Source organism: Ranitomeya imitator, chromosome 3 (assembly GCF_032444005.1).
Source record: "Ranitomeya imitator isolate aRanImi1 chromosome 3, aRanImi1.pri, whole genome shotgun sequence".
In the NCBI taxonomy this organism is placed as follows: Eukaryota; Metazoa; Chordata; class Amphibia; order Anura; family Dendrobatidae; genus Ranitomeya; species Ranitomeya imitator.
Window position 1 is genome coordinate 615,378,199 of NC_091284.1, and position 18,063 is coordinate 615,396,261.

The following is an 18,063-nucleotide window of genomic DNA, read 5'->3' on the forward strand; positions in this document are numbered from 1 at the left end:
ACGAGACCCTGATTCCAAAGATGCGTCAATTATTAGGCTGTGTGTTGTATTTTCAATACAAACCGTGTTTTATCAGCTGCAAGACTAGAGCTCACGTGACCAGCAGTCAGGCTAATCTGTGTAGCAGCTTGCTGACAATGCACAATGTACACAAGAAGCTGTCAGTCATTGGTCTGAGTGGGATTATACACAGAGCAGAAGACTTGGCTCTGTTACATCTACATCATACAAAACAGTTATGTGCTTGGATTATGTAGCAAAAAACTGCTGACGGATTCCCTTTATAAGGCCTCTACAATCCCAATGGTCACTAAAACATGAATCTATAGTACTCTTCCAACCAAAGAGGGCTTGAGAGAAGCCCTGGTGGCCGGAGTGTCACTGATATGTTATTTATTGCATATATAATTAAGTATAACAGCATACCTAATTTCTCAGCAACACTAGAATATAAAGGGATGAGTGTACCACAGGGAACAATCCTGGCAGAATTAGAGGATGTATGTCAATTAAGATTTAAGATGCTTAAGACCCCCCCCCCCCTTCAAATGCAGAAGGCCACTCTTTTGGGCATTGCAGGGAGAAGTAGTCACCCGAGGTGAATCCCGCCACTTGGTAGCTACACCTCTGGGCAGACATTCCCTGAACCCATGGCAAGCCTTTGCATTCTGTTCAATAGAAGTGTCTCTGAGTAAAAGTTCTTGCATTTCTTCTATTTTTTTCAGTTTGTCAATGCTAATTGCGTTTAGTTTATTTTTTCCTCTGCCCTTTCAAATGAAGGTTTAACATATAAGGAGGGATTATGCAAGCAGCGAGGGGGTGTAATATTTTTATCATGAATAAAATAGAGGCTCCTACATTACTTATGAAGTGGACTCAAAGGTCTGAACGCTTGGGATCCACTTCAGATCTTCAATGTCATACAGTAAAAACAGAAAAGTTTCAAAATTGAAAAAGCTATGGAATGCCGTCCATCCAGACGAAGGTAAAAAAAACCCTGTGGCAAAGCCCGTTTCATTAGTCTCATATACAGGCATGACATTTGCAATGCTATCATGTCTATATTCCAGGAATTTGTCACATTTAGCACTAAATACTCCTGATGGCCAAGCTGTGCTGACAGTCCGGGGTAAGGTGTAAGAAATTACGGTACACCATTTAAGGTGAATTTGTCTCCATCCATGGTCAGTCCTTGGTGTACTCAGTGCACACAACATCCCATTGGCATTCTCAGTGTTTTGAACGCTTAGTAAGGCTCACTATCATGTGGCATTTCAATCTAGTTTGCAAGCGAAGAAATGTTGCACTAAGAAATGAGTGCCCTGAAGCTAAAGCCCCCCATACATATTAGACTGATGTTGGCCACACCGACAGATATCGACAGGTTCAGATAACACTCTAATATGTACAGGAGCACGGCCAACTGATTGTCGGAGGAAATATCAATCGGTCATGTCCAATTTCAGACTGCGGATTATGTTGTTCTCCTGGAGCTAAGTTGTCAGTAGAGAAGTCAGTTGGCGGCTTTGTTGTAGACAACACAGGAGCACTGGGCTGAAGAAAAGCTACTATGTATGGTCGAATGGTTGTCGGTTGAACGATCGATCGCAGCATTGTTTAGGTGATAGAAATTTAATGTGTATGGGGACGAATGACAAACAACTATCAGGAAAGACCAAATCAAATCCCTAAGATCTGGAGCATTGTTCTCTCAAGGCCTCCACATACATTAGAGCAGGGGTCCCCAACCTGTAGCTCGGGAGCCACATGTGGCTGGCGGTCCCATGAATTGTGGCTCGCGGCTGTCTGTCAGCTTGGTGCATTAGCTCCAGTTGTAGCAAACAGTTATGAAGAGCACATCTAAAAATGGGGAATTTTGTGAGTAGCCCTGCACAGAAGAGTAGATCTGGATGCACATATACTGGTCTTGGGGGTTTTGAGATGATTTAAGTATGTTACGCTGGGGACAAGATAACACCACCTGTCAGAAGAGGTGTTTGAAGCTGGATGTGACAGTGTCTTGGGAGTGCTTTGTAGGAGAAAACTGAATGGGGGGTATTGTATGAACCCATGGATCTTTGTATACTGCTTTGGGGTGATTGATTTTTGTGGAAAAGTTTTGGTTACCATTATTGTGAGGGGGCGGGAGCTAAATGTGGCTCGCGACCCTCTCTCAAGTCTGGATGTGGCTCGCGACTCTCTCTCAGAGCTGAATGTGGCTCTCAAGGTCAGAAACGTTGGGGACCTCTGCATTAGGCTAATGTTGTCTGAACTTGCCTATGTTGACATATTTGGACGACACTATAATGTGTATTCGGTGCCACCAGACTTGGCCTGGGAAGATGTTGATCGTGCATGTCCAATTTTGGACATCTAATATGTGTGAATAGCTCTGCTGTCCCAACAAATCTAATGGCTAAAATAAATGCCCTCTATATGGGAAGACAATCAGCTGAATAAGGATATGAACAGGTGCTTATTCACAATTATTGGCCTGAGCACATATGGCAGGCATATTTTGAAGAATGGGCAAATGTGACAGTGTAAAAAATAATCACATGTCCCCTTGTAACCAGGGAATGTGCCGTCAACCATATACAAACTGCAAGGGCATCGAACAATCATACTAAGAATGGTTCATCCTCATGCAGTTTGCATCGGCCAAGGTTAAAGGAAAGTAAAAATAGTTCCAATTGACTTGTAATATTGGCACTCAATTGCAATAGGATGTGTTTACTACCATGAAGTTTAGTATTTAAGCTCTTCAAGACGCAGCCCTTTTTCGTTTTTGCGTTTTCGTTTTTTACTCCCCTCCTTCCCATAGCCATATCTTTTTTATTATTCCGTCAATAAGGCCATGTGAGGGCTTATTTTTTGCGGGACGAGTTGTACTTTTGAACGACACCATTGGTTTTGCCATGTCTTGTACTAGAAAACATGAAAAAAATTCCAAGTGTGGTGAAATTGCAAAAAAAGTGCAATCCCACACTTGTTTTTTGTTTGGCTTTTTTGCTAGGTTCAGTAAATGCTAAAACTGACCTGCCATTGTGATTCTCCAGGTCATTACGGGTTCATAGACACCAAACATGTCTAGGTTATTTTTTATCTAAGTGGTGAAAAAAAATTTCTAAACTTTGCTAAAAAAAAAAAATTGCGCCATTTTCCGATACCCGTAGCGATTCCATTTTTCGTGATCTCGGGTCGGGTTAGGGCTTATTTTTCGCGTGCTGAGCTGACGTTTTTAATTAAACCACTTTGTGCAGATACGTTCTTTTGATCGCCCGTTATTGCATTTTAATGCAATGTCGCGGTGACCCAAAAAACTAATTCTGGCGTTTTGAATTTTTTTCTCGCTACGCCGTTTAGCGATCAGGTTAATTCTTTTTTTTAATTAATAGATCAGATGATTCTGAACTCGGCGATACCAAATATGTGTATGCTTGATTTTTTTTATTGTTTTATTTTGAATGGGGCGAAAAGGGGGCGATTTAAACTTTTATATTTTTTTCATATTTTTTAAAAAAAAATTTTTTACTTTTGCCATGCTTCAATAGCCTCCATGGGAGGCTAGAAGCTGGCATAGTCTGATCGGCTCTGCTACATAGCAGCGATCATCAGATCGCTCTTATGTAGCTGAATTGCAGGCTTGCTGTGAGCGCTGACCGCAGAGTGGCGCTCACAGCAAGCCGGCATCAACAACCATAGAGGTCTCAAAGAGACCTCAGGTTGTCATGTCGACGCATCGCTGATCCCTGACCATGTGACGAGGGTCGGCGATGAGCGCATTTCTGGCCCGATGGCCGGAAGTGGTAGTTAAATGCCGCTGTCTGCATTTGACACCGGCATTTAGTTAATAGCAGCAGGTGGATCTCGATTCCACCTGTCGCTATTGTGCGCACATGTAAGCTGTACAAAACAGCTGACATGTCGCGACTTTGATGTGGGCTCAGCGCCGGAGCCCACATCAAAGGGGGAGAGACAACATGTGCAGTACTAGTACGGCGCATGTCGTGAAGGGGTTAAAGCTGATAGAAGAGCTCATAAAAAGGTATCATCATACAGGGAATCTGTCAGTAGGACCAAACGTAATAAGACATTGATATGGGCATAAAGGTCATAGGAAGCTGAATAAAATGATATCTCGATATCGGAGATCCAATATCTTATTCCACAGAAATCCATGGTTTTCTTAAGCAAAGGAGCTGTTAAGATCTCTGGGTGGGACATAGATCTCCCTGAGAATCTGCCTCCAGAGCTTATTTTGAATGAAAGAGGGCATTACCAGTGTGAGACATGTAGCTCAGGAAAGCAGACTGTTAATCATTACATGTCTCACATTGGTAGCGCCCCCATTCATTTATAATAAGCTCTAGATCTAGCTCAAATTCTCAGGCAGATCTATGTCCCATACATAGATACTAACAGCTCATTTACTTATTAATAGAAATGTGTATGGTAATTCTCTCTCTGGAACAAGACATTAGATTGTAGATATCAAGGCACCAGTTTATTCAGCTTCCTATACCTTAAGGCCCCGTCACACTTAGCGACGCTAAAGCGATCCCGACAACGATACGACCTGTCAGGGATCGTTGCTGCGTCGCTATGTGGTCGCTGGTGAGATGTCAAACTGTGAGATCTCCCCAACGACGCAGCAGCGATGCGGCGACCTGTACAACGATGTCACATGGCAGCTATTTCATGACGATTAACAGACCTCAATGAGGGACGTCCTGTCATGAGGTCGTTGGTAAGGTGTCAAACACAGCGATGTGTGCTACCCAGCGGGACCTCAACGATCAAAAAAAGGTCCAGGCCATTCCGACACGACCAGCGATCTCACAGCAGGGGCCTGGTCGCTGCTACGTGTCACACATAGCGAGATCGCTACTGAGGTCGCTGTTCCATCACAAAACTTGTGACTCAGCAGCGATCTCGCTATGTGTGACAGGGGCTTTACATGCCAATAAAGACCGCTAAGAAGGTTTGATCCTACTGACAGACTCCCTTTAATGGTACCTTCACACATAACGATTTCGTTAATGATATCGTTGCTTTTTGTGACATAGCAACGATATCGTTAATGAAATCGTTATGCGTGACAGCGACCAACGATCAGGCCCCTGCTGGGAGATCGTTGGTCGCTGGGAATGATCAGGACCTTTTTTTTGGTCGCTGATCACCCCGCTGTCATCGCTGGATTGGCGTGTGTGACGCCGATCCAGCGATGTGTTCACTGGTAACCAGGGTAAATATCGGGTTACTAAGCGCAGAGCCACGCTTAGTAACCCGATGTTTACCCTGGTTACCATTGTAAAAGTTAAAAAAACAAACAGTACATACTCACATTCCGGTGTCTGTCACGTCCCCCGGCGTCAGCTTCCCGCACTGACTGTGTCAGCGCCGGCCGGCCGTAAAGCAGAGCACAGCGTCGTCACCGCTGTGCTCTGCTTTACGGCCGGCCGGCGCTGACACAGTGCAGGGAAGCTGACGCCGGGGGACGTGACAGACAACGGAATGTAAGTATGTACTGTTTTTTTTTTTTAACTTTTACAATGGTAACCAGGGTAAACATCGGGTTACTAAGCGCAGCCCTGCGCTTAGTAACCAGATGTTTACCCTGGTAACCCGGGGACTTCGCCATCGTTGGTCGCTGGAGAGCTGTCTGTGTGACAGCTCTCAGCGACCACACAACGACCTAAACAGCGACGCTGCAGCGATCGGCATCGTTGTCTAGATCACTGCAGCGTCGCTAAATGTGATGGTACCTTAACTAAAGGGTAACAAATTAGTAAGAGGATTGTAAGTTAAATCAGATTACCGTAGATAAAAGAGAAATGAAAGAACAACCTATTTAGAAGTGAGAACTTATCTTTCTACAAAAGTCACTGTGCCAAAGAATACAAAACAAATACCCAAAAAGAAGTATCCACACGGTTGCATGAGGTTCGACTGTTCCCTAATAACGCACTCTAATGCATGTTTCACATAGCCTTCTACACTCCGCAGAGAGTGACGGGGGATCTATGGAGCCTCATTACGTAACAAGGTCTGTATACTATCCATTTGGGTTTAACTATATCACTTTTTTCTCTTTTTCTTATAGGAACTTTCATATGAAGTTATTTACTGGGCTTGTGCATTATAATTATTCAATCGCTATTCATTATTTTGCATACATACAGCCAAATTGTTTTGACCTTTTTAATATGTCGATCAATATAGCTAATAATCACCCAGGTGGGCACAATACAGTATTACGGTATATAAAACAGTGTACATCTTTATTGCCTACTTCACTGACTTTTTCTATTGATCAACAGCCAACAAGCGTCCCTGTTAGCTTAGTGTATTATTATATAGGATTACGAACTTGGCTTCGTCTGTTCCCCCCAATACTCCCTGTTTTAATCTGCCTGGAGTGTTTTAAATTTTAACATTTTAGCCTTTTTATTCAAATGATTAATTTGGTTATTTAAATACATGATTGCCTTGTTGGATAATAATAATAATAATAATCTTTATTTTTACAGCGCCAACATATTCCGCAGCGCTTTACAGTTTAACAGTTTCAAACACAACAGTCATAAGTAACAAAGTTAACAATACAATAAGTAAAGCAAAATAAGACGACCCTGCTCGTGAGAGCTTACAATCTACAATGAGGTGGGGGAAATACAAAGCACAGGTGTGTATTTACAATGATGTATTTATAATGGTGGTCCAGCCATCTTCAGGGGGTGGGGGATAGATGGAGATAGTGAATGGGCTACACACACACACAAACATAAAATGACTGATTAGTGAACGTGATAGGCCGCTCTGAACAAATATGTTTTGAGCGAGCGCCTAAAACTATGCAAATTGTGGATGGTCCTAATATCTTGGGGTAGAGCATTCCAGAGGATTGGTGCAGCACGGGAGAAGTCTTGCAGTCGGGAGTGGGATGTACGGATTAGTGCAGAGGTTAGTCGAAAGTCATTTGCAGAGCGCAGCGGTCGGCTAGGCCGATAGACAGAAATGAGGAAGATGTAAGGGGGTGCCGCACTGTGGAGAGCTTTGTGGGTGAGAACAAGTACTTTGAATTGTATCCTGTAATGAACGGGCAGCCAGTGTAATGACTGGCGAAGAGCGGATGCATCTGAGTAATGACTAGCCAGATGGACGACCGTGGCTGCTGCATTAAGGATTGACTGGAGAGGGGAAAGTCAAGTAAGGGGGCGGCCAATTAGTAGAGCATTACAGTAGTCCAGGCGGGAGTGGATCAGGGCAACAATGAGGGTTTTTGTTGTTTCCATGGTGAGAAAAGGGCAGATTCTAGAGATGTTCTTTAGGTGTAAGCGGCACGAGTGGGCAAGAGATTGTATATGGGAGGTGAAGGAGAGATCGGAGTCAAACATAACACCCAGACAGCGCGCCTGCTGCCAGGATGTTATTATGTTGCCACCCACGGAGAGGGAAATGTTAGATTAAGAAGGTTAGTAGATGGCGGGATCAGAAGAAGTTCAGTTTTGGAGAGGTTGAGTTTCAGATAGAGCGCAGACATGATGTTGGAGACTGCAGACAGTCAGTGGTGTTCTGTAGTACAGCAGGGGTAAGGTCAGGGGAGGATGTGTATAGTTGTGTGTCATCGGCATAAAGATGGTACTGAAAGCCGAATCTGCTGATGGTCTGTCCAATTGGGGCCGTGTAGAGAGAGAAGAGAAGGGGGCCAAGGACTGAGCCCTGAGGTACCCCGACAGTGAGAGGAAGAGGAGATGAAGTGGAGCCAGAGAACAGAACACTGAAGGAGCGGTCAGAAAGATAGGAGGAGAACCAGGAGAGAGCAGTGTCCTTAATGCCTAGTGACTGGAGCCTAGAGAGTAGGAGAGAGTAGTCAACAGTGTCGAAAGCTGCAGAAAGGTCGAGAAGAATGAGCAGAGAGTGGTCACAGTTACGTTTTGCTGTTAGAAGGTCATTGGTCACTTTGATGAGTGCAGTTTCTGTCGAATGTAGGGGGCGCAAACCGGACTATGAAGGGTCTAGGAGGGAGTGAGTGGAGAGGTAACGGGTAAGGTGGGAGTATATCAGGCGCTCCAAGAGTTTAGAGATGAAGGGGAGATTGGAGACTGGTCTGTAGTTGTTTGTGCAGGATGGGTCGAGGGTGGGTTTCTTTAGTAATGGAGTAATGATAGAGATTTTGAAGGAGGAGGGGAAAATGCCAGAGGAGAGGGAGAGATTAAAGATTGTAGTTAGGTGAGTTGTGACGACTGGGGAGACAGATACCTCTTTTTAAGTACCGTATATACTCGAGTATAAGCCGAGATTTTCAGCCCATTTTCTTGGGCTGAAAGTCCCCCTCTCGGCTTATACTCGAGTCATACCCGGGGGTCAGCACGGGAGGGGGAGCGGGGGGATGTGCAATTATACTTACCTGCTCCCGGCGTGGTCCCTGGACGTCCCTGCTTCTTCCAGCGCTGCAGCTTTTTCCTGCACTGAGCGGTCACATGGCACCGCTCATTACAGAAATGAATATGCGGCTCCACCTCCCATAGAGGTGGAGCCGCATATTCATTACTGTATATGAGCGGTAACGCTGCCCGCTCAATACAGGAAGAAGATGCAGCGCTGGGGAATAAGCAAGGATGCAGCGCCAGGACCAGGTAAGTATACGGGGACGGGGAGCGCTGTGCTGCGCGATAGTCACCTGCTCCTCGGTCCGGGTGTCGCTCGGTCTTCAGCAGTGACGCTCAGGTTAGAGGGCACGATGACGTAGTCAGTGCGTGCCCTCTGCTGAACGTCAGTGCCAAAGATGGAGCCGCACGAGGAGCAAGTAAAAGTGCCGGGGTCCTGAGCGATGAAGAGGTGAGTATGTGATTTATTTTTTTTTATGGAAGCAAAAGCAAATGGGGCAAGTGACTGTGCGGAGCATCTTATGGGGCCATACTTGTGCAGCACTATATGGGGCAAGTGGCTGTGCGGAGCATCTGTATGGGGCCATAACGCTTGTGCAGCACTATATGGGGCAAGTGGCTGTACGGAGCACTATAATGGGGCCAAAACACTTGTGCAGCACTATATGGGGCAAGTGGCTGTGCGGAGCATCTGTATGGGGCCATAACACTTGTGCAGCACTATATGGGGCAAATGGCTGTGCGGAGCATCTGTATGGGGCCATAACACTTGTGCAGCACTACATGGGGCAAGTGGCTGTGCGGAGCATCTGTATGGGGCCATAACACTTGTGCAGCACTATATGGGGCAAGTGGCTGTGCGGAGCATCTGTATGGGGCCATAACACTTGTGCAGCACTATATGGGGCAAGTGGCTGTGCGGAGCATCTGTATGGGGCCATAACACTTGTGCAGCATAATATGGGGCAAGTGGCTGTGCGGAGCATCTGTATGGGGCCATAACACTTGTGCAGCACTATAAGGGGCAAGTGGCTGTGCAGAGCATCTGTATGGGGCCATAACACTTGTGCAGCACTATATGGGGCAAATGGCTGTGCGGAGCATCTGTATGGGGCCATAACACTTGTGCAGCACTATATGGGGCAAGTGACTGTACGGAGCATCTTATGGGGCCATAACGCTTGTGCAGCACTATATAGGGCAAATATCTCTATGGAGCATCTTATGAGGCCCTTATTACCCTTTATGCAGCATTATATGGGGCATATTTTAATATGGAGCATCTAATGGGGCCCATTAAACTTTATGGAGCATTATATGGGGCTCCTGATTCAATATGGATATTCAAAAACACCTAACCTACTGATGTCTCACTTAATTTTACTTTTATTGGTATCTAAATTCCCTACCAGAAAGTGTTTGTATGTTCTCTCCATGTATCCTTCCACAGTATAAAACTCCATGAAGATTTGTCTTTGGTCAGATTTGATCCCAGAGCTGTAAAGGAACTGTGCGTACCGCTAAACCATCGTGCTACCGTCATAAAGCCAAGTAGACACTGCACTTAGCCTACAGAATACACCAGAACTTTTCCTGGCTTCTACTATTACATTTCCATAGGACTAGGAAACCAAAGTGTGTTCTTTAGGCCTGTCTGGCAGGTATGTGTCTGCATGCCATTTTACTGTATAGGAAAGTTCAGAAGACTGCACTTTTCTATACAGAGAAGCATCACACATAATATATACCTGGAGGTTTTTTGTTTTTTTTTGCCCAATAGCAGTGTATGGGAAAATGGATGGACAATAAGGCCTTCATCCAGACTGTGCCAACTCTACAGCTGTATACCCTTGACAGTAGTGACAAGTCCAGCGTATATCTAACCTAAGGGCCACCATATGTATTAGACTAGCATCACCAGAGCCAGTCAAAATTGTGTATTGGCCTCCTGTCAGATGATGAGTGAAGGATCCAGTCAGATTTCCACAACTGATCATTTTGTTCTCTGCTATCAGTGGAGTCTGACAGCAGCTTCTACACAGAGAAAACAGGAGGCCTTGGCAAGCCAAGCTTTCCTGTGCATGGAGATATTAGGAGACAAAGCTAGTCAGCCGACAACTACAGAACGTTTATTGAGGTCTTAAAGAGGTTGTCCACTACTTTTACATTGGTGGGGACGAGACATCAGGCACTCTGGCCCATAAGCTTTTCTTGGTGCTGACAGAAAGAAGTGCTTAGTTATGGAGCTGCTCAGTCTATGGATAGTAGATGTGCAGTACCTGGCTGCAGCCACTATTAATAGATGGAGCAGCTCCCTAACTGAACATTTCCAGCCGCCGGCACCAAGAGCAGCTGATGTCACACCCCGCTCCAATCAGACATCCTAAGGATAGGTCATCAATCTAAAAGTAGTGGACAACCTCTTTAAAGGTGATCAGCATCTACAATGTGGCACATTCCAAAGTTACAGTGGAGCTTTCGCATCACTTACTGTTCTAGTATCTGGTCATATTTAGCCAGGGCTTCTCTCTCGGCGGTGACTGCTCGTTCTTTCTCAGAAACAGCGTTGTCCTTTGCTTCCCTTAAATTCCTAAAATGAAGCAAAAAAAACAAAGTAACTATAAAATAATTAAGCATTTATTAGCCTGCTTAATTACATAGTCTGAGGAGATGATTATTATTTATACAGACAAACAGTAAGCTGTAGACATTTCGTTCTCTGCTAGCCATGGCCGACTACTCTCAGTACAATATACAGGCTTTCAAAAGAACACCCATCACCTACATACATGCCAGTCGGTGTAGTGACCGGAGCTCCGGTCATTAGCAGAACAGATATACATTCACTGGTAAACACTGTCTGCAGATCCTAATGATTGGGGTACTGTATAAGTAAGTGGAGCTCAGACTGTTACCGACTAACAACTGTCAGGTACTCAGCATTCACTGCAATACTTGCATGCACTATTTAGCAGAATGTGGTAGAATTGGGTGAGTAACCTCTGCCAGACACCTCTTGGGGAGCTAAAATCCAACTGGACCATTCTTGTGTCTCCCTACTGCTGCCATTGGGGGAGAGCCCCATGCATAATAGATGGAGGGCCGGTCCGACTGATATACATCCAGGGAGTATGGCCAGCTAGTTATTAAGCATTCCAGGTATTTCTCCCAGTGTACGACCACATGTTACTTCATTGAAATGATCAGGACTAGCAACGCAAAATCAGCGGAGGAATGGGAGAAATCTGCAGTGAAAATCTGAGACATGTTTGTTTTTCTGTGCGGAAAATTAGAGCTACGTGTGAATAGCCTTTTATAAACTGTATCCATGTGTATTGTACAGCAATTTGCTGTAGATTAAAAGTGCAGAATTCAGACTGCCAATCCGCCACGTCTAAACATACCCTCGTAGCCTGTGGTGTCCAAGATGTATCCCTGGAGATGTTGTCCCTCTCTCTTCGTCTACATTAATAATTAAGCTTGAAAGCAGATAGAAACTGAAGAGTTTCTATCTCATGCTTATTATGAGATTATTAACTTGATAGACTGTTACCTGTGAATAGACGGAATTATCTAAAGCCTGTAATTAAGAGCAGTCGTCTACTTCCTCGACATGTTGTGGGCTGCTCAGTCCTGTACTGCCTATTGTCAAGTGCGGCTCATTGTTAATTCTATTAAATGTTGGTTGCGCTGATGTAATACCAGATTCGACACATTCTTAAAAAGACACTGCAAATGTCAAAACTTCTCCCAACAAGTCAAAGTGATGAGCTCAATGGGACGCACCCAGAATAATAATAATAATAATAATCTTTATTTTTATATAGCGCTAACATATTCCGCAGCGCTTTACAGTTTTTGCACACATTATCATCACTGTCCCCGATAGGGCTCACAATCTAGAATCCCTATCAGTATGTCTTTTGAATGTGGGAGGAAACCGGAGTGCCCGGAGGAAACCCACGCAAACACGGAGAGAACATACAAACTCTTTGCAGATGTTGTCCTGGGTGGGATTAGAACCCAGGACCCCAGCGCTGCAAGGCTGCTGTGCTAACCACTGCGCCACCGTGCTGCCCAATGGCTTCACAACCAGCTAAATGGTGGCGAGAAGCAGCGATTTCACGAGTTTCTTCTGCAACGGGATTTTATGTAAAGACGTGAAGGGCATCTCTAAAACTTACATAAAACAATGATGTAACAACAGAAAAGACAAGATACAAACACGAAAAGTGCTTAGCAAGATGCTAAATACAGCAACAAGCAAGGAGAAACACAGGGATATAGCAGGGATATCAAACGTAAATACACAGAAGGACAACATTAAAGATTCAGACAAAGTCAAGGGCAAACCTTGATATTTATAAAAAAAGGTCTACAATTGAGGATGTGTTTATCATTCCTTACAGGAGATTGCCTGGCATATCATAAGCCCATAATGAGCCCATCCTGTTATGGCTGTACATAGGTAGTGGTGGACAATCTCTTTATAAGTGTGCACATTAGAGGTTCATTTACACAATGTGGAGACATTGGGGGGTTTTCAATGTTCACTCAAATTTGCTGCAAGAATATCATATGAATGCTCCACGCGAATAAATGGCAAGAAAAGCTGTACAAATACCTATAGCAAAACAAGAGAAAAACATATAGGGTAGTAATAGTCTTAGGCTATGTTCACGCATTAAAAGCTGCTTTTTACAGTACCAGTGAAAGCTATGAGAGAACAGAAATCTCATGCACACGCTTGTTTTTTTTTCCTAACTGAATTGGAAAACTGCTTCTTTTTGAAAACTGCCGCAGGTGACTTTCCAAGTTTTTCACCCATAGAAAGTAATGAATAAGAGCAAAAACGCAGAAAAAAAAAACATCGTCGTTAGTTTTTGCAGTGTTTTTAGTGAAATATATCAGGTACAGCAGGAAAGGAAACCCATTTATTTTTGTGATTTTCCCATGTTTAAACCAAAATGTCTTGGTCTTCTCACATAAGTATGACAATTAGGATTAGCAGTGTAATTAAATTAGTGATATGTGTTAAAGTAAATAAATCCTGACCAACTGAATTCCAGACCAATGGGTGAAAGGATTCAATGCCAGACCAATGTGTGAAAGTAATGGCCAACCAATGTGTGAAAGTACACAATATCTGACCAATGTGTAAAAGTACGCAATGCCTGTCCAACTGCATGGCCTGACTATTGTGTCAAAGTAAACAATGCCCAGCCAATGTCTTAAGGTACCTTCACACTGATCAACTTCCCAACGATCACGACCAGCGATACGACCTGGCCGTGATCGTTGGAAAGTCGTTGTGTGGTCACTGGGGAGCTGTCACACAGACAGCTCTCCAGCGACCAACGATGCAGAAGTCCCCGGGTAACCAGGGTAAACATCGGGTTACTAAGCTCTGCTTTACGGCCGGCTCTCCCAGTCAGTGCGGGAAGCTGACGGCGGGGGACGTGACAGACACCGGAATGTGAGTATGTACTGGTTTTTTTTTTTTACTTTTACAATGGTAACCAGGGTAAATATCGGGTTGCTAAGCGCAGCCCTGAGCTTAGTAACCCGATGTTTACCCTGGTTACCAGTGAACACATCGCTGGATCGGCGTCACACACGCCGATCCCGCGATGACAGCGGGTGATCAGCGACCAAAAAAAAAAGGTCCTGATCATTCCCCAACGACCTCCCAGCAGGGGCCTGATCGTTGGTCGCTGTCACACATAATGATTTCGTTAACGATATTGTTGCAACGTCACAAAAAGCAACAATATCGTTAAAGAAATCGTTATGTTTGACGGTATCTTTAGGTAAGCTATGCCTGACTAATTCAACTTCCCCTGCTGTTTTTAAATTTTTGCAATTGTGTCTTTTCTCATGAACTAATATGAAGTTTTTGTTCAGAATAGTCACTATTATTTTCAGGTATAAAAATATTTTTCCACCAAATAATTTTTTTGTTTTTCAAAAAACGTTTTATGGCTTCACATATGTCTTGCATTGGTGGCCTAACACCTTGCGTTGTTCATGATTATATGGTGAAAGCAAATCTCAAGTTTGGGATACTTAAAATCGCAATAAAAAAGCCAGCAAAACCTGATTTTTGTTTTCTGCAGCTTTTTCTGTTTTACTGCCAAGAGTTCATGGGTTGGCTGCAGAAAAAAAGCATCAAAAAAGCAATGTGTGAACATAGTTTGCCATTAAAGCATAAGTCTATCAATAGGTTTTTACTATCATCCAAGAACCTCATAATGTAAGGGCAGAAATCCTAGGAATGTGTGACCTATTAGGCTGTGTGCTGCAGTTTCAACATAATCAGTGCTTTATCATCAGAAGATTATCACTACAGGACTACATGTCAAGTGGCAGTTTTTCCACACGGAACCTTTATTGAGTTGTACATATTGTATATAATTTTGTTCATTATTATATTTTTGTACATATTGTTTATTTATACGTCTTTTTTCGTCTTTCAGCACTACTCTGTGATCAAGGCCACTGTGTGGCCGAAACGTTAGAAGTTGAACTGTTGCCTTGTTACGTCCTTGAACTTTCGTTTTGCACTATTGAATAAAAAATCTTCACTTCAGCAAAAATTGACTTATTCTGACGTGTGCAGTGATTCATTCTTCTTCAAGTATTGGGGGTCATCTGACTCCGTTCACTTGCACCGTCCACACCCCAGCTATAGTCGAGTGCTAGCTCTTTGTTTATTCTACTAAAGTGGCAGGCAGTCAGGCTTATTTATCTGTGTAACCCAGGACCCACCACTGATTGGCAGTTTCCTGACAATTCAGTGTACACAGAAAGCCGTCAGTCAGGGGTGTGCGTGGGCTTATGCAGCGTCCCAGGGTCCTGGTCGTTGCAGTAATGTCATTCTTCCACCAGGGGGAGTGATGTTACGTCTGAAGGCAATAAAGGAGATCACTTTACCAGGTATCACAAACCACACGACACACTTCACACTCCAGTCTGCCAGGGGGAGCTATGCTCCTATCTATTAGGGCTCTCCTCACAATCAGGTAAAACTGGTGGGCTGGACAGGAAGTGAGACAGAATCGAGCTGGGTTTCACCCAGGCAGCACCAGTCTGGTGGATGCTGGCTGGGCTACACTCAGTAAGCTGCTATCTGAGCTCCACTCAGGTAGTTGGTCCCTGACAGGGGTGGGATCCTGTTGGAGGCCTGGACGGAAGGACACGGAGCTGCACCTGCTTACCAATGCGGCAGCATCCAAAGAAAGAGACATTGAAGGGAATTGCGTTGCTGAGAGTGAGAAAAGAAATCATAGCAAAAGGAGAGGAAAACAAAATGAGTTCTGCCCTGTAAAAGGCTGCCTCCTTTCTGAGGCGCAGAAGTCGGTAGCCAGAACACCGAGGGAGTCATCGTCTCCAAGCCTGGCTCCAGAGACCGGCAGGACAGCTAGTTCCATATTAGTTGCCTGACCTTATACCCAGGAGGCACGGTGGCAACTGTGGGGGCCGGGGCGTGATAGTGTCCCTGTAAAAAGCCTCAGGCCATCAGTCATACGGGTTTGTCCTATCCTATCCATCCGGGGGACAGAGAGAGAAAGACATAACATCCAGAACGGTTCTGAGGACCTTACTGAGACGCACAGCAGGGAGGTACTACAACACTCAGGCACTAGAGGAAGGCTACTGATTTTCACCTGGATAAGGGGACTCTGGATTTGCCTTCAGACCGGTCGGACTCTGCCTCCCCTGTGATCTGGTGCTCTGGACTGTGGATGCTGAAGCCTTCAGTAAAAAGGGAAAGAGACTGCAACCTTGAGTCCTCGTTCTTTACTGCGCCTCACACCATCCAACATCTACACACTGGGAAGCCCTGGGGACATACTTCACCTGTGGGAAGGTATACCACCTAGCTGCCATCACATCACCCCAGCGGACCTCTAAGCAGCGTCGGTCATCCTGACCGAATACCACAGGTGGCGTCACGAACATTACCCCTTTAAAGACCTATCCCCCATTTTTCCAACGGACGCCCCTAGGGCCACGGACAGGGTCAGCCACCGTGACATCCCCCTTGAGACCCGAAGGGCCCGGCTCCGAGTACCCCCACTGCCCTAACGGGGGCGCTCCACTTACACACAGCTCAGAAGTTTTTGCTCTGCTACATCTACATCAGGATTATATCAAAGCTACACCAAGCAGCCCAGTAAGTGACACTTTGCTGGAATCAGGGTCTGCATTATGTTGATATAAGATACCATAGCAAAAGCCTGCTGACAGGCTCCCTTTAATAGGTTTTTAATTAAAATTGTAATGCAAACCATTACCTGTTTTCCCGCTCATACATTTCTTTTGATGCTCCACGAAGTTGTTCAATTTCTTGATTCGTCTTCAATCTAATTTGTTCCAATTCATTTCGCAGTTTGTTTTCATATTCGGTTTTATAATGGTCTCTGCAATGAAAGGTATATACACGAGTGATAATGAAAAATACAGTGCATACTGATTCACACACGGTTCTCATTTTGGATTTGCAGGGGCCCCTTTGGGAAATGCGTGGTTGCTTCCGCCACTTGGATGCCCTGACTGCCACTACACCTATAGTCACCGACAGACTTGAATTTAGTAACTAGTACCGTATTTTGCTGCATATAACATGACTTTTTAACCCCTGAAAATCATCTCAAAAGTTGGGGGTCGTCTTATACGCCGGGTACGGCGTGTGCAGGGAGCGGTCCTGGATGGTTCCCAGGGTCTGGAAGAGAGGAGACTCTCCTTCAGGCCCTGGGATCCATATTCATGTAAAAAAAAAAAAAAAAGAATAAAAATAAAAAATATGAATATACTTACCCTCCGACAGCCCCCGGCTCTCAGCGGTGCTAGCGGCGGCCTCCGTTCCCAAGGATGCATTGCGCGAAGGACGGAAATGACATCCCGGTCGCGTGACCGACGTCATCTCTGGCCCTTCGCGCAATGCATCCTTGGGAACGGAGGTCGCCGCTCGCACCGCTGAGAGCCGGGGGCCGTCGGACGGTAAGTATACCCATATTTTTTATTTTTATTCTTTTTTTTACATGAATATGGATCCCAGGGCCTGAAGGAGAGTCTCCTCTCCTCCAGACCCTGGGAACCATTTGGACCACACACACCATATAAGACGACACCCGGCGTATAAGATGACCCCCGTCTTATACGGCGAGTATATCCCAAACTCCATATTTTATATGGAAAAGTTGGGGGTCCTCTTATACGCCCAGTCGTCTTATACACCAGAAAATACGGTACTTTAAAGCGTTTCTATATGACCCATACTTGCATTTATCTAACAGAAGAAATTAAGAAAATTACATAGCATTAACCCCTCTGTGACCTTAGACGTACTATCCCGTCGAGGTGCCCTGGGCTTATCTGACCCTGGACGGGATAGTACGTCATAGCCGATCGGCCGCGCTCACGGGGGGAGCGCGGCCGATCGCAGCTGACATCCGGCACTATGTGCCAGGAGCGGTCACGGACCGTCCCCGGCACATTAACCCCTGGCACACCGCGATCAAAGATGATCGCGATGTGCCGGCGGTGCAGGGAAGCACCGCGCAGGGAGGGGGCTCCGTGCGGGCTTCCCTGAGACCCCCGGAGCAACGCGATGCGATCGCGTTGCTGCGAGGGTCTCACCTCCCTCCCTGCTCCCTCCAGCCCCGGA

General features: G+C 45.2%; 1 protein-coding gene across 2 annotated transcripts in view; it reads right to left on the reverse strand.

The window, feature by feature from the left end:
• Window positions 1-18,063, reverse strand: part of PIBF1 (progesterone immunomodulatory binding factor 1) — a 378,979-nt gene that overhangs the window by 265,287 nt on the left and 95,629 nt on the right. For both annotated transcript variants that reach the window (XR_011319363.1, XM_069758136.1), the window contains exons 9-10: window positions 16,691-16,816; window positions 10,885-10,983 (exon numbers count right to left, since the gene is read on the reverse strand). Coding sequence is in view for 1 of the 2 variants with exons in the window: in XM_069758136.1 (XP_069614237.1) it covers window positions 10,885-10,983; window positions 16,691-16,816 (225 nt within the window). In the remaining variant the exon portion in view is untranslated. The remainder of the gene's footprint in view (window positions 1-10,884; window positions 10,984-16,690; window positions 16,817-18,063) is intronic.